The following is a 15,991-nucleotide window of genomic DNA, read 5'->3' on the forward strand; positions in this document are numbered from 1 at the left end:
GAAAATTGAGCGGGACAAACTGAAAAATGAGCAGGCCAAACAAGAAAATGAGCGGGCCAAATTGGAAATTGAGCGGGACAAACTGGATATTAAGCGGGCCAAACTAGGAAATGAGCGGTTCAAACTGGATATTGAGCGGGGCAAACGAGGAAATGAGCGGGCCAAACTGGAAATTGAGTGGGATTGGATGTTCATTAAAAGCTCCTATTTTCTGTGTAAGTAGAAAAGCTTTGAAGGAAAGGAAAGACTAGTGGGGTTAGATGTCCAACCCTACTGTGTTTATCAAACAAGATATGTAATTTACATAAAATACATCTAAGTAAAGTTGATTTTATTTCCTCATGATATCTGAAAAGTGGGGTGCTCAATCTCTTCATCATGGATTCCTATGAAAAGTTGGTTTTATTTCCTTAAGATATCTGAAAATTGTAAAAAGCACTAATCAAAAGAGTCTAGAGCTAGATATCTTGTGGCAATTGCCATGAAACTTGATTGACTTTCTGGAAACCTTTATCTATTTCTGGTAAGCTTATCTTATGTTTTTGTTGCTGGAAAATCATGAAAGTATATAATTCCTAAAATTCCTCAATCGTTACTGTTGGTCCATATCACTATCAGATGCGCATTCCAAGCATGTAAACGCGAAGCCTATTCATTATTGCAGATAGTGGTTGAGACAGGTCTTATTGGAAGACAAGCCAGTGGGTCTATTACCATAACTGATCGGGAAACTTGAAGTTGCTATGTTTTCTTTATGTATGCATGGTTTATTTTCTCTTGTAAGAAATAGATTCTTTCATATGCATATTACTCCTTTTAGTTGGGGATTTATTTTAGTGCTCAACTAGTAGTCCTTGGAATATTCATTTGAGCGGGACAAACTGGAAATTTAGCGAGCCAAATTGGAAAATAAGCGGGCCAAACTGGAAAATGAGCGGGACAAACTGGAAAATGACTGAAAATTGAGCGGACAAACATGAAAATGAGCAGGACAAATTGGAAATTGAGCGGGACAAACAGGAAATTGAGTGGGCCAAATTGGAAATTGAGTGGGCCAAACTGAAAATTGAGCAAGCCAAACTGGAAATTGAGCGGGCCAAAATTGAGCGGGCCAAATTGGAAATTAAGCGGGCAAACATGGAAATGAACGGGACAAACTAGAATTTCAGCGGGCCAAATTGGAAATTTAGCGGACCAAACTTGAAATTAAGCTGACCAAACTGGAAATTGAGTGGGATAAACTGGAAATTGAGCGGGCCAAACATGAAATTGAGCGGGACATTGAATGAATTTCAGCGGGCCAATTTGAAAATTGAGTGGAACAAACTGGAAATTGAGCGGGCCAAACTGGAAATTGTGGAAGTTGCAACTTGCTCACTGTCAAATTGCCCTGGGTATACTTCTAAATTCAAATCAGCCATTTGAAACTAGTGAGGTACTAACAGCAACTAGGTTGCGGTGCTGAGTTGTAGTCAATGGGTAACAGGCAGTGCAGTAATGTGATTGTCTTGGTATGCTTCCCATATCCACCAATTCATCCTTTTTCTTGTTACACTTTTCTTTTTTCTTATATAGGTGTAGATTCTACCAAAGAAAGCAGCTGCTTTACGGGCCATTTATATCTCAAATTATCATGCCTTAATCTTTTGTAACTTTTCCTCGGTACTGTCACGTGGTTGATTGAAATGTTCTTTTGCCATTTTCCCACATATGTTGGCTTCACTTGACTTTCTTAACCAAATGTACCTTTTCTTTTGTGTTTCTTTTCTTTTCTGCTCAATTTTTTTGTTTTCTGACATTCCTCTTAATTTCCTTTGTTCCATTGTCATCTTTGTATCATCGTGTAATTGTCCAGCCTTAGTTTAATGCTCCAGTGCTCCTGGCAACTTGGTTTTACACAATAGATTTGAACAAGATCCTTATGCTTGTGTCAAATACTCAGCCTATCATATCAGTGCCAATATATTACAACATAAGAAATTAAGTGAGGCAACATAAGAAATTTAGTACGACAAACTGAAAATGAGCGAGGTTACTTAGAAATTGAGCAAGACAACCAAAAGATTATTGCATGAGAGAAAATATATTACAACATATATCATACAAAACACTAAATAAATTACAAAGTATGCTACACATCAGGTATGGGAAACTTGCACGTCCGACGATTATGTCCGGATTGTTTGCATCGACCGCACTTTAATGTTTTTGATTCTTCTCCACGTGAGGGAATTCTTAACTTTTTTGGTCTTCCAGATGGCCTCTTCTGTCCCGGGGGTTTAATTTTCGCACAGTACTCCTTGAAGCCATCTGTAATCTCCCATTCGCTCATGTCACGTACTGGGTACACCGATTCGTTATATGTGCTCAAGTAATTTTGCGTTGTGTAGAATGGGGAGCAGTACGAGTAATGAGGAAGATTGTAATTTATACATGAGGACAGGGCATGCATACAAGGGTACCCCTTCATGTCAAACTCACGACATGTACATGAAAGCGAGCTGAGCTTGACTGTATCATTATAATTTCCCACGACGTAGTACTCATCTCGAGAAATCGGATGACAGCGAACATCTCGCGCCTTCTGTATAAGATCCTTCAACTGTTGCTCCGCCCATGGTGTCAACGGACCGACAAATGAGGCTGCAGATTCTCTTCTCTTGTAAAACAATTCTTGTATCTTACATCTTACGGCCTCTATCAATTTAGTAACAGGGTATTCCCGCGCTTCTTTGAAGAGGGCGTTAACACACTCAGATATATTTGTGGTGACCAAGTTGAATCTTTTACCTGTAAAGTGCGACGATGCCCATCTTTCGTAGTCGATTTCTGTCAGCCATGCATGTACTGAGGGGTTGGCCATTTCAATATCATGCATTAATTTTTCAAATTCAGCCCTCCTGTAAGTCTTAACTGCCCGCCAGTAGTATATCTCCAATGACTTGTCTTTAAAGGTGTCCACCAAGTTTCTATAAATATGGTACGCACAATACCCATGAATTGCATGTGGGAATACTTGGGGAACCTCTTTCATTAAACCTTTATGTCGATCGAAAATAATCACAAGACCCTCCAGATACCCTAACGCATCGTTAAGGTAGGTAAGGAACCAATTCCAACTCATGTTGTTCTCCGATTCCCCGATGCCAAACGCAATTGGAAATATACGATTGTCCCCATCTAAGGCCGTGGCGATGAATAGAACACCCTTGTATTTACCCTTTAAGTGTGTCCCATCAATGGCTAATACCCTCCGCATAGAATTCTGAAAACTTCGAACGCATTGTCCGAGCGCTACAAAACACCTCTCAAACCTCCAAGTCTCTTGGTTAACGAGCACGGCAGTCACCGTCCCTGGGTTGACCATCCTCAACTCATGCAAATACAGGGGGAGTTGATTGTAAGAGTCTTCGTAAGACCCCATCACCTGTTTAATTGCAAGCTCCTTAGCTTTCCATGCCTTCCTATAACTGATAAGAATATTATATTTCTCTTGCACAGCGAAGATAATATCACGTGGCCTCAAACCTAACCGTTGCTCAATGCGGCTAACAACCAGATCACACGCTAACTTACTGCTTGCTTGCCGGTGATCACTCTTCATCCACGACATGCCGCACGTGTGTTCTGACGTATAATTCCGTATCTTGAATATCCCGGTATCATTCAACCGACTTGCGTCAACCCTCCAGTTGCATTTATCTTCAAAGCACACCACGCTAAATCTGCTAGAATTTGAGTACAGTACCTTATACAGGAATTTATTGCGAATTGCAAATTGGCTTAGAACATACTGGCATCGACTCTTGTCCTTAAATGTTTGTTCAACAGCTATATCGATCGGTTCACCCAACGAATCTGTATATTCTAGCAGTGTTGCATTGGTGAATGCATCATCATCAAATGGCACGGGAACTTGACGAGTGATGAAGTTTCCGCTTTTAGCAAGGTTTGAAAGCGCAGTGTCGCTTACACGTACAGCTCGGGTGGTGGATGATGATGGCATATCTGCTGTTGTTGCTAAAGGCGGTGCCATATACTCATAAGTGAGGTTAAGGTCACGTGCCCAGCTGACTTGGCTACTCACAAAGTTTGATGTTTGAGGCGGCTCGAGCAGTTGATCATTGCTCACTACCACTTGTAATGGAGATGCCCTGTATTCAAATTCCACGCCATGCTCCTCAGGCAAGCTATCTATGTGTGTTTTTCAGTTAATGTGTTGCGTTGTCTCGATGATTAAGGGAATGAATTTATCCGAATGCTCCAACTGTGTTGCCAGGAACTCTCGCACGTCATCGTCATCTGCGATTACAGTTGGAGGGATTGATTCATTTGTGCAAGGAAACATTACTTTCATCCTAATATCACAATCTGTTGGTTGACTCTTAATAATCCTGTAAATTCTATATAGAAGCTCCTCGTACGTAGTCTCGACACGTAGTGAAAAAGTTTTCGAATCCCCACCAGTGTACGAGTATCGCTTGTTCTCATATTCAATCTTCCTGCCGTAACAACAGATGATTCTCATAGTATACATGATCTGAAAACCGATACAATGACATTATATTAGTGAATCATTAAGCAATGGAAACTTGCCATAAGACAAAACTCGATTAAATAATAGAGGAGCGAGTACTCACGTTCCATAATAGATGACGATGATACATAGCTTAAGGAAATAAAATGTAAACAATGCGTTAATTTTTTTTAAATAAACAAGAAGAGCTTATATGGATTACAAATTCAGAGATAAGAATGATTTCATGTGGTGCTTGTTAAATTCAGTGATGCTATCTATCATGGGATATCCATATAGTCTTCTATTTTAATAAGGGACAATTCTATGATGGCCTAGTACACTTTCAAAAAAAATATATACAAACTTAACATTTCTACATGAGGATTTGGGTTCAAAATATGTTAAACTTACATATATTTTCAAAGATAGTCTCAACAACCAGAGTCTAGGGTTGAAATTTCACCTAAAATTTCACTATTAATTATTTCTAATTGTTAAAGCACACGAGAGATGTTGTTTCTGATCAACGAGATGTATTTGAGGATTCGAAATACAAAATCCTAATCTCAATATGCTCCATTTAGTGCTGGAATTTTTTTCTCAAACCTTTATACATTTGCTTCTAGTTAGTGCTAATTGCTAAAAGTTATGAGAAATATCATCTCTAACTTATGAGATTTCTTATTGAATTTTCATTGTTAACTCCTAGTGCGGGTTTTAAGTGTAGGGAGTGCTTAAATTGGATCTAATGTACAATGTAATGGGTAAGGAAGTGCTTACAATGCCTAAACTCATTTCACCTACTGTCTACTGAGTGTCTTCGCAATGTCATTTCAACTAAGGAAAATTATGGTAAAATTCAAATCCTAAGTTACTAAAAAGTTCAATGGAGGTCAAGTTCAAGGAACATTCTTGTTTAGTCTAATATACATCATAACAGATTGTTTGTTCTCCCATAATTCCTAAGTTTAGTTCTAAGTTCAAACAATCATTCTAAAAGTTTTTAATGGGGACCTACGTTTTGTTCCTAGGTTTCATGGTTATGCAATCAATCTCCTAGAGAACTTAAAATATTGAGTCTCTATCTTCTCAAATGTCATAATTCCAAAGTGATTCCAACCAAGTTTGAATGGCTATTCTAATGATTTTAAGGGAACCTAAGTTTCATTTCTATGTTCAAACAACTAAATCTGAAATTTCCTAAGGTCCTAAACTTTTACGTCCCTAGGTTCGCAATTTTACTTCTTCTGAGGGAATTCTATATAGGTTCAATTAGCTATTCTAGTAACTGGAGTAGCATGTGGCTTACATTGAGCACACGGTAAAGCTCATATGTCATGGGTGGATGTTATGCATCATGGCATCATGGTACCCACGTACATCCCTTAAATTTTGTCCAGATTGCTCTTTAAATTGTACATATTATCAAATCATTATATTAAACATCAACACATGAATTTAAGATGGATTCTTATAATTCCTCTAAGCTCAAATGACAGCCCACAAATGTGTCATATCAATCTCAAGTATGGTTAAGCAATTTGGAATATTTAAAAGTTCATTCAACATTCAACAAATATTCCACATTGTATGGTGTATAAGACAAAATAAAATGTAATTTGACGGTTCATGTCATATCTACTAGAAATATACCTATATTTAAGCAATTACAAATGTACCATAAGGGGATACAAGGCTAAATTCTTTACACATGGTTAATTAGAATTAGAGTAATAAGAATTTAAGCATTACATCATATACATTAATACTAAATATCAAGCACTTGATAAATTTGAGCGAGGTTCGGATAAAATGGAATAAACCTCAACTAGAATTAAGCGCGGCAAACATGGAAATGATTAAGGCAAACATGAAAATTTAGCGACGCAACCTATAAATTGAACGAGGCAAACTAGAAATTCAACGAGGCAGCCTATAAATTGAACGAGGCAAACTAGATATTCAATGAAGGAAAAGCGAAAGTTCAGTGAGACAGGCTAGAAATTGGGCGAGGCAAACTACAAATTGAACGAGGGAAAAATGAAATCGATCGAGGGAAGTTCGAATTTGAGCGACACAAAATAAATAATTGAGCAAGGGAAGCCTGGAAATTTAGCGACGCAACCTAGATTTTGAACGAGGCAAACAAGAAATTCAGCAAGGGAAGAGGGAAAATTGAGCAAGGTAAAGTATATATTGAGCGAGGCAAACTAACATTTGATCGAGGAAAGCTGAAATTGAGCATGGCAAACTGAAAATTGAGCGTGGCAAACTAGAAATTGAGCAACACAAACATGAAATTCAGTGAGACAAGAATGAAATTCATTGAGGCAAACATGAAATTTATCAATACAAACATTAAATTGAGCGAGCCTAGCATGAGATCGAGTTGGCAAACATTAACTTGAGCAATTCTACCATGAAATTGAGTTAGGCGAACATTGAATTGAGCGAGCCTAGCATGAAATTGAGTTGGGCAAACATTGAATTGAGCGAGCCTACCATGAAATTGAGCTGGGCAAACATTGAATTGAGCTAGCATAGCATTAAATTGAGCTGGGCAAACATGAAATTGAGCGACTCTAAAATGAAATTGAGTGAGCCCTAAAATGGAATTAAACAAGTTTCACATGAATTTGAACGATCAACACATAAAATTGACTAAGCCTAACAAATGAAATTGTAAGAGCCTGACATGAAATTCACCGAACTTCACATAAAATTCGATGAGTAGTCGATCAATTGTCGTTGACTTCCACTCATCTCAATTTCTGTGAGTTCTTTCTTCAAATTAAAGTGTGCAATGGCTAAGTTTGACCAAGCACCTTTGCTGAATTACAAGCTGAATTTCCACAGGTACCTAGTTAATCGTTGTTCAATAATACAAAGGAAAGAATCTATAAACCACACTAGGATTTTTTTTTTTAATATCTGTACCTCCAGCAACCGTAGCCTGCTCAATGCAAGTTGAGGACGAATGCTTTCAAATGAGGGATTAATTTGTACCTTTCCGAAGATCGGAGGTGCAACCACTTTGAAGGATTCTACATAACCCTCACCAAGATAGAAAATGCCAAATGTAGAATGATAATATGGAGATGATAAAGTTCGAATTTTAGTACGGGAAATGATAAGTAAAACGGCCGTGCATCGGTTTTTCATTGCAATGGAATGTAGGGATGTGTACCGAGAAAAAGCGCATGTGTTTTCTGTTAAAGGGAGAGGAAAAGCAACGACAGTAAAAAGGAGGGGTAGTTTCGTCCTCAAAGTCGCTATCCGCACGTGCTAGTCTAACTTGGTAACTTAAGTTTGTCTTCCTTCATAAAAACCGCTGGGTAAAAGGTTTTGTTTACAGTGGTCATTTTCTCTTTAAGTGGCATGTAGGATTATCTTGGTGGGATTACGATATCCCACCTTGGATTCTCTGCCTGTCAAATCCCATCCCCTTCTCTTCCCAAAACTGTCATACGAACTGAGGGATGAGATTTCATCTTCTCTTCCCATAACCGTCGTACGAACTTAGGGATGGGATTTAATCTTTGCTTCTCATTGACTGTAATAGCGGATGTGTTAGACCGAAATGCCGAGAAAGATGCCATTACTTACCCAAGTTGTGTGCCATTCATTGTGGGAGAGGTAGAAGGACTTCATCTCTGGAACCAGGTACCCATGGCTTCTTTAAAGGAGCAGTTGGCTCCAGATGTGTTTTGGGCTCTTATCTTCCCATCATATTCTCCTTCCTTCAGATTATTTTCATATTCATGTTCGTTCTTATGCTTGTTGTAGACCTTGTAGCCGCATTGAATCATACAGATTTGAAGAGATACCGCCGTTTGTTTTGTTCTTCATCTTCAAATTGTATGTATTGACTAATGCATGCACTTTGATCTATATGTATTATCCTTGGTCCATTTTTTTCTGCCTATTTCCTTAGATAGTGGAACAGGGGGTTTTGTAGTAACATCTCTTTCCATGATTTGGTAAGAAGTCTTCTTCCATTTTCATCTTTTTCTTATTTGTATAGAACATAAATAGGTATTCTAATCCCAAGGGTCTAATGGACAGAAACGGTCTATTTCATATTTTTTCAACCACGAATGTTCACAACATGTAACACCCCGAATTTTCGTTATTTGGATTTACCAAAAATCCTTAAATTTTTTTTCTTAATAACTAGTCACGTCTTTACTTACGGACCATTGACGCTCGAGGTGAGCTTATACGCGACTGGTACCGATAAAGAACTGTACAAATAAATTTGATCAACTGTAGAAAACCAATGAATCCAATTAATCACTTAAACATTAAGTTTGTCCCCATGATTTGTACGCATAGGGCTCAAATCTAACCGACCTGCCACCAACTAACCAAACAACCATAACTAAATTAGAGATCTACCCAAACTCGAGTCAACTATGAATCAGACTTTAATTAATAAACTAAATCAACCCAGTTACTCTTTTAGCCTAAAACCGATTGTTTAGAGTAATCATAACCGAATCATCATTTTCGCTAATTTCAAATAGGCCAAATTTAGTTAATCCATATCTCAACAACTGTGCCCAAAAAATCTCTCTACCCAATTTACTCCAGAAATGCCCCGATTACTCGAACAAGCTCTAAACTGCTCGTTAGTGAGCCACTAGTTCCGAAATTATAGAGTAATTCCCATCTCATTGGGCTTGTGGTCCATTGCGGGAAATGAACTCAAATGATGCCTGAAAACAGACGATTTGCATTGTCTAATCGGCACTTATAAAATGCAACTCTCCCAAGTATTGACCAAAAATTTGAATTTTAAAACAAATAGCCCCGCCACTTAAGACAATAAATTAAGACATTTTAGCAGTCGGATTTCACCCAAATTTGCATCATAAGTTGAAGATATTCCCCTGCACTCGTCCGCCAAATCTTATCCCTGATTGAGAAACGGTGACCGTTGATCGTAAATCGAACCATTGCGACAAAACTCTATGTTCTTTTGCCATCAAACTTTGCACAACCCTTCATCGGGTCATGGGGCACCTATCCCATAAATCAGATGGGCCAGGGGGCCATCAGGGCAACCCTAACAATCAGAAATGGGTCCCATAGGGCCATTTGAAGGAATTTATAGAACTCAGGGCCAACTGAAATAAAAATCAGGGTATATATCCCATTTCAACCCTCTCTCCCTTATTTCTACAACCAATTCCAGCAGTAGAGAGAGAGAGAGAGAGAGAGAGAGAGAGAGAGAGAGAGAGAGAGTGAGTGGAGGGTGCATGTGCAAGGGAGCTAGGGAATTGAAATTCCCGCACCCCTACCACCGCCACATGCCGGAAACCTCGGCCCTACCGCCGTAGAGACGAGGTGTGGCTGATCTAAGGTAACAATCTCAACTTCTCCTCCATTTCTCTTAAGCAAGGGCCGCATGCATGCATCTTGACATGCATTCCTTAGCATAAGACTTAGATACGTCGAATTTGCGAACCCGGCACTGCTAGGATGACCACAAGGACTTCCGGTCGACCATAAGTGCGGACCATTACCTCTAGGTGGCCGATTATCGTGCCTAGCGTAAATCATAGTAATTTTATGTGAAGGATATGTGTGCATGTTACTGAATTTTATGTATTGTTTGGTTTAGGATCCATGCATAGAATTTCCCTAAAATTGGGAGAGGGATTTAGATCCCGAGTTTCCCTAATATGTAGATTTATGAATTTTTGGTAAATTTAAGGTCCCCAATGTTGCTGATTTTGCACCTTAAATTTTGCTACATGCAATTGATAGAGGTAATTGGGTGAATTGTTGCCCACTTGTCGAATGGCTAAATTATGTTATATGATTTCCCCTATGTTGCTGATTTGTATGTTATGTGTTGGCACATGCTATTGAAATGGTGTAAGTTGGGTGTATGGTTGTCTACTTTGTTGAATTGTTGAAATATGTTGAACTTGATTTTCCAATGTTGCTGATTTCGTAAGTTAGACTTTGTCGCATGTGGTTAATTTGTGGGAATTGAGTGTATTGTTGTCCATATTGTTGAAATTCTTAAATATGCTAATTTATTACTGGTATTGACCTTGAAATTGTTGAATGTATGCTACATACTTGCGAACATGCCCCTTTATGGATCGACCAGTAACTGGAATTCCTTTGGGCAACCTTTCCGTTGGGTCCGCCCACGGGCAAGTTTGGCCCAACTAGTCGAACCGTGAATTGCCGGCTGTAGTTGGACTACACGAGACGTTGTTCTTAGGCTGTATAGTCTGTGGTTTGTCTCGTGGGGGCATATTAGCGTACTGGTTGACTATCCTTGTATGTTAACCATGATTGTACATGCCTGATTGAACCTGAGGTACCCTGTGACCCTTGCGCCCACTGATAACATAAATTATGGCCCACAAGACTCATGAGCAGAGGATAGTGGTATGGGACACTATGCCCATGTTGTCGGCCTACGCTGGGGTGACGAGCCTCCCCGTAGTGACCAGTGAGCACCAAAGACTCGTGAACCGGGTATGGTGGTGTGGGATACTATACCCGAGCTATTGGCATACGTTGGGGTGACGACCTCCCCGTAGTGACCGCGAAGCAAGACTCAGGAGTCCTAATTGTTTCCGTATGAGTTTGGGAACTATGGATTGACGAACCCACAAGGGCTAAGGATCGTGAGTGTCATACAACTATGACCATTAGAGCTGCACGATCGGATTAGGGTAATGATCTGCCAGGGTATCTTAGTTTCCCCAACTTGTTGGATGAATGAACCTAACTAATCAACTTGGCTAACATGTGCACTACACGCATTGACTACTTTTACGATTGGGCAGTCAAGGTTGCTTATGGGAGTGTTGGTTCGCGAACGTTAGATGTTGTCGTAAGAGGGAGTGTTGTGGTGAGAGGCATGCATCATATCATTAAACCATGCCCGAACTCGGGAACCGGGCTCACAAAATTCCCGATCGCCGAATCCGGCGCCGACAGCCTCCGTAGAACCCCATTCTCGGACCCCGGCACCCATTCACCAGGTTCCGATCCTGGGAAACTACAAGGAGGGTTTCAAATAATCAGTCTGAATCATAATGAGCATAACAAAAAGCATAACCCACAACAATAACCACAAGAACACCACCACAAAATCCACTATGATCAAAAACTTTTTAGTACAATGCGGCTGAAAGGGGAAAATACAATGTAATAAAAGAAACAAAACTCCAGAAGCTCGGCTGAGACTATGGCTGCGACTGCGTCCTGGCGTCACCTGCACGCATCAATCGTGCATAAGCTTATAGAAAGCTTAGAGGGTGGTGTGAGTGTGTGCGCAATACAAACGTGCTCAAAATGCAAGGTCAGAGTGATGCGGAATCATGGTGATGAGCACATGAATACAATCAGCCGTACCAAGGCTATGCGGTGCAAGATATGAATGCTATCGGCCATAACACAGCCATGCGATGCGAGATGCAACTCAAGCATGCTAATCCTCATCATGTATCAGTACAGTTCTCATTCTGGATAATCACCGGGGTTCAATACACTCCAAATGGCACTGTCGCTCTCCTAGCCGCACAGTCCAAGTGAGCGTAAGAAACCTCACTATCCGCTTGGCCAATAGTCTGCCAATACCTATCCGGCACGTCAATAGCGGACCCATTCACGAGCTGGTCAAACTCAGCCTAGTATTGCCCCCTACCCTCGGGCGAGTAAGGCCACACTCCTTTCCAACCGACCACGACACAGTGGGAGACGCGGCCTCCTGGTATTCGGCCCTCGTGCGCTCATATATCCACTCGGTCTCGACATTGGAGTCATCCTCTGGTACCATCGGGTTTAGGGATTTTCACCCAGGGACATCTATGGCGCTCATATGCTAGAACCAAACATTTTCGGTATCCAACCCAGCCATCCACGATGTGTCTGTGGAGGCTATGGCCCTGATGTCGCTAGGGCATACAGTAACTACAATCACACAAATGCAAGTGCATGAGTCACACTATCAGTCATGCAACAGTCCGGTATATACCATGCACTTATATGAGGCAACTCCACCTATCAGGGAGCCCATAAATAGTCTATCCAAAGGTATATGCTATGATCGGTCACTCCTCACATCAGGCATACATATGGTGCGAATGATCACGAATCATGCATCTATACTAACCATGTAATAAGAGATGGGTTCTAGGTATAATGGAGATGGGCCTAGATGGCCTACTTACCACAAGTTTGGGCCTATCAGTGGGCCTTAGGGAGAACTATAATGCGGACATTTAACCAACATTATCAATGTGGGCGTCAAACCAGCGTTACTCCCAAGGCGTGGCCCGTTACAAAATCAACACATATGCCATGGCGGAATTACACTGCAAGCATGGGCCTATCAGTGGGCCTTATGTACATTAGAATGGGCCTCATAATATGGGCCTTATACAAATCAAGGTGGGTCTCAATCAAGGATCACCAGTACATGAAGATGGGCCTCCACAATGGGCCTTAAAATATCTCAAAAATGGTTGGATAGTCGAATGAAACACATGCATCCTGATGGAGCCCATACCAATGGAGGGTGTGGTTTACAATACTTACATAAGTGGGGCCCACCATGATGCTTATTTTTCACCCAGCCTAAGGCCCAATATAATGTTTATTTTCCACCCAAACTATTCATAAGGTCACACGGACCCTGGGTGGGGCCCACCGTTATTTTTTTTATTTTTTTATTTTATTATCACGTGGACTAGGGCCCACCGAGATGTGATTCACAATCCAGCCCATTCATTGTGTGTGTCCCACAATTTTAAGGGTCCAAATCAAGTTTCACTTGCATCCAAAACTCAGGTAGGCCCCACCAACGATTTTATATGTTTTAGGCATGTCTTCACATGATTTTAAATGGTATGGCCCACCTGCGTTCCGTATAAGGCTGATTTTTGAGGTGGACGCGTGGACTGAGGGTACTCATCAAACGCACGGTGTTGATCGTCGAAACGCATCAAGATGGGGCCCACAGCGCAAGCAGCGCCTGCACGAGCGCTGGCAGCAGTAGCAGCAGCACTGCTGCTTCTCTTTTTTTTTTGATTTTTGTTGTTTTCCTACGGATTTTAGTAGATGGGCCCGGTATTGGCAAGATCCACTCCAGCCATGAGTCCCTGTGGCTTGATACAAGCCCATAGAGTCCAATATTGGGATATTTCAGACATACAGGAGCATTAGGGAGGGATTTTAATGGCAATACCGCTATTTCCTTTTGTATGGCCCGCTTGATTATCAGATTAGTCCAAATTTTTGGTTCAACGGCTGAAATGAAATGGGTAACGGAATAGACGGCTTAGATTATACGTGTACATCAAGGTGAGGCCTGCATGAGTGGCCCACCACTCCTTCTCTTGGCTAGCCCGTTAGCACAGCCCACGTCAGTTTACACTTCACCGTTCGCCAGCGTCCAGGGACGCTGGACGGCATGCATGAATACATTAATGTGGTGGGTCCCACGCAGATGTGGCCCACCAATACTTATACATATAATATATATATATTATATTATATTATATATATAATACATATTACATTATATATATTATATATATTATATAAAATATAACATATATTTACATATATAAAGCATTTGGCCCACCTAAACGGTGGATGGTGTGGATCATCACCTACAATAAGATGGGCCGCACCGTCTAATGTAGATGGACGGGTAGATGTAACACATATTGGTGGGATCCACACCATCACAAAGGAAGAGAGAGAGAGATAGAAAGAGAGATATGCGGTGAGATAGAGGAACCCCGCCACTATGGGCCCTCTTGAATAAATCACATACATCCAAATGGGTCCCACCAACAAGTGGGCCCTAAAATTTAAAATAATGGCCAATCACCCACCTTTAAGCCTCCTCCTTGCTCCCTTGGCTTCAAATGCACCTTGCCTATGCCTTGGATGGTGGATGATGGGAGATTAATAGTGTGGATGAGAGATGGGATGGTGGAGATGGAAAGTAGGAAGGTGGACCACACTTGAGAGGGAGAGAAAACTTGAACGTGAGGGGGGTTGAATTGCTTGGGAGAGATATGAGAAATGAGAGAGAGAAAGAAGATATGGAGGGGTGAGGTGAGGTGATGGAGTGATGGGTTGGGTTGAAAAAAATGTAAAGGTGTATGGTTGTTGTTGAAATTTGAAAAAGGGGAGTGGTGAGGTGGAAAGAATGATGGACTTTTGGAAAAAGAGGGAATGGGTGGAGTACTTTGAGGTATGGTTGCATTTATGGTTAATTAGTGGGACTAATTGTGTAGAGATTCCCTCGAAATCCGCAACGCGCGGTGTTTCTTCGGAATAAACGCTGATCGGCATCTTCTTACCTGGGTATCGGTTTGGTGCGCAAGTCACGGCGTTGGAACCGCGGCGACGACGCGATCACCAAGACATAAGTTTCGGATCGAGCCGACGTCGGTGCGCGGGACCTGGCTTAGGATCGTGCCCAAACACCGAATATGGTACGAAGGTTGCCGAAATTTGACCGGAAGGACCGCGGAAGCTAACGGAATTGTACGGATTAAGACACGGGTCTTACAATTAATCTCTTAGATTAATCAGAGTATCTAGGGTTCTGTGAATGAATGCTTTTCACTAAATTTACTCTTGTGCATGATAACTAGTGTAACTTATAGTTAATGGTACTACTGAGTTGATCACTCACTCCCATTCTGGGACGGTGTTTTAAAACACCAACCAGAAATTGTTATAGATTCAGGGACAATGGAGCTGAATGCGCTGGGGGATGCCAACGTGGACGTGAGGAGGAGCCAGCGTATTTCCAGACTTTCGGCGGATCCTTCTAGTCTGAATTCAGGTGATCGCGGGGTATGGGCTAGGGCCCTAGTCACTTTGGGACATATGTATGGGTGGGACTAGTTTCCTGTTTGGATACTTTTGGATTCTTGGTTTGGATATTTTTATATTTAGTGACACTTGATACTACTTTATGACTTACTTATGCTTCATGCCTTGCTAAATTCTCCATTACTTGTGAGATCATCCGAATGTAATTAAAATCTGAAGCCCATTATGGCACACATGACACCCGAAAATTCAGGAACTAAGTTCCTACTCTACCCCTGAAATTCGACATGGTTTGGGGTTAAGCTAGGCCTTGGGCAATGTGTCTATCAGAACGCCACATTGAAATATGTGGGAGTGATTGAAACTAGTGACATTACAAGACCCTATGACCAAGCCATCCGGCTAATCTAAACACTGAAGCCTTAGCCTAGGGTTCAGGTATAGAAGGGACTTAGGCCATAAGAAGTTATCTAAATCACTTGTAATTGAGAATTTGAAGATTGGAGACAATACGACCCAAAATGTGTGTGGAGACCCCCCTCATCGCTCCTCCAAATCACTTAAAAGCCTTAGGGGCTTCACCTAGGGCTATTTCTACTTCATTCCTACCCCATTTCTATTCCTTTCTACCCTTTTCACTCT

The 15,991-nt window shown here is 41.1% G+C and overlaps 1 protein-coding gene across 1 annotated transcript; it reads right to left on the reverse strand.

The window, feature by feature from the left end:
- Nucleotides 1–2,131: 2,131 nt before the first annotated feature.
- LOC131224948 (uncharacterized) lies at nucleotides 2,132–4,036 on the reverse strand. The gene is made up of 2 exons (XM_058220385.1): nucleotides 3,676–4,036; nucleotides 2,132–2,847 (listed from the first exon to the last, which is right to left on the reverse strand). The coding sequence occupies exons 1-2, from the start codon at nucleotides 4,034–4,036 to the stop codon at nucleotides 2,132–2,134; spliced, it is 1,077 nt and encodes a 358-aa protein (XP_058076368.1).
- Between the last annotated feature and the right edge of the window lie 11,955 nt (nucleotides 4,037–15,991).

This window comes from Magnolia sinica, chromosome 14 (genome assembly GCF_029962835.1).
Source record: "Magnolia sinica isolate HGM2019 chromosome 14, MsV1, whole genome shotgun sequence".
Lineage (NCBI taxonomy): Eukaryota > Viridiplantae > Streptophyta > Magnoliopsida > Magnoliales > Magnoliaceae > Magnolia > Magnolia sinica.

Coding starts and splice junctions, on each gene's coding strand:
- LOC131224948 (XM_058220385.1), bottom strand. CDS start 4,036: ATGGCACCGCCTTTAGCAACAACAGCAGATATGCCATCATCATCCACC. Junction 2,848..3,675: donor CAACTGGAGGGTTGACGCAA/GTCGGTTGAATG, acceptor CCAACCCCTCAG/TACATGCATGGCTGACAGAA.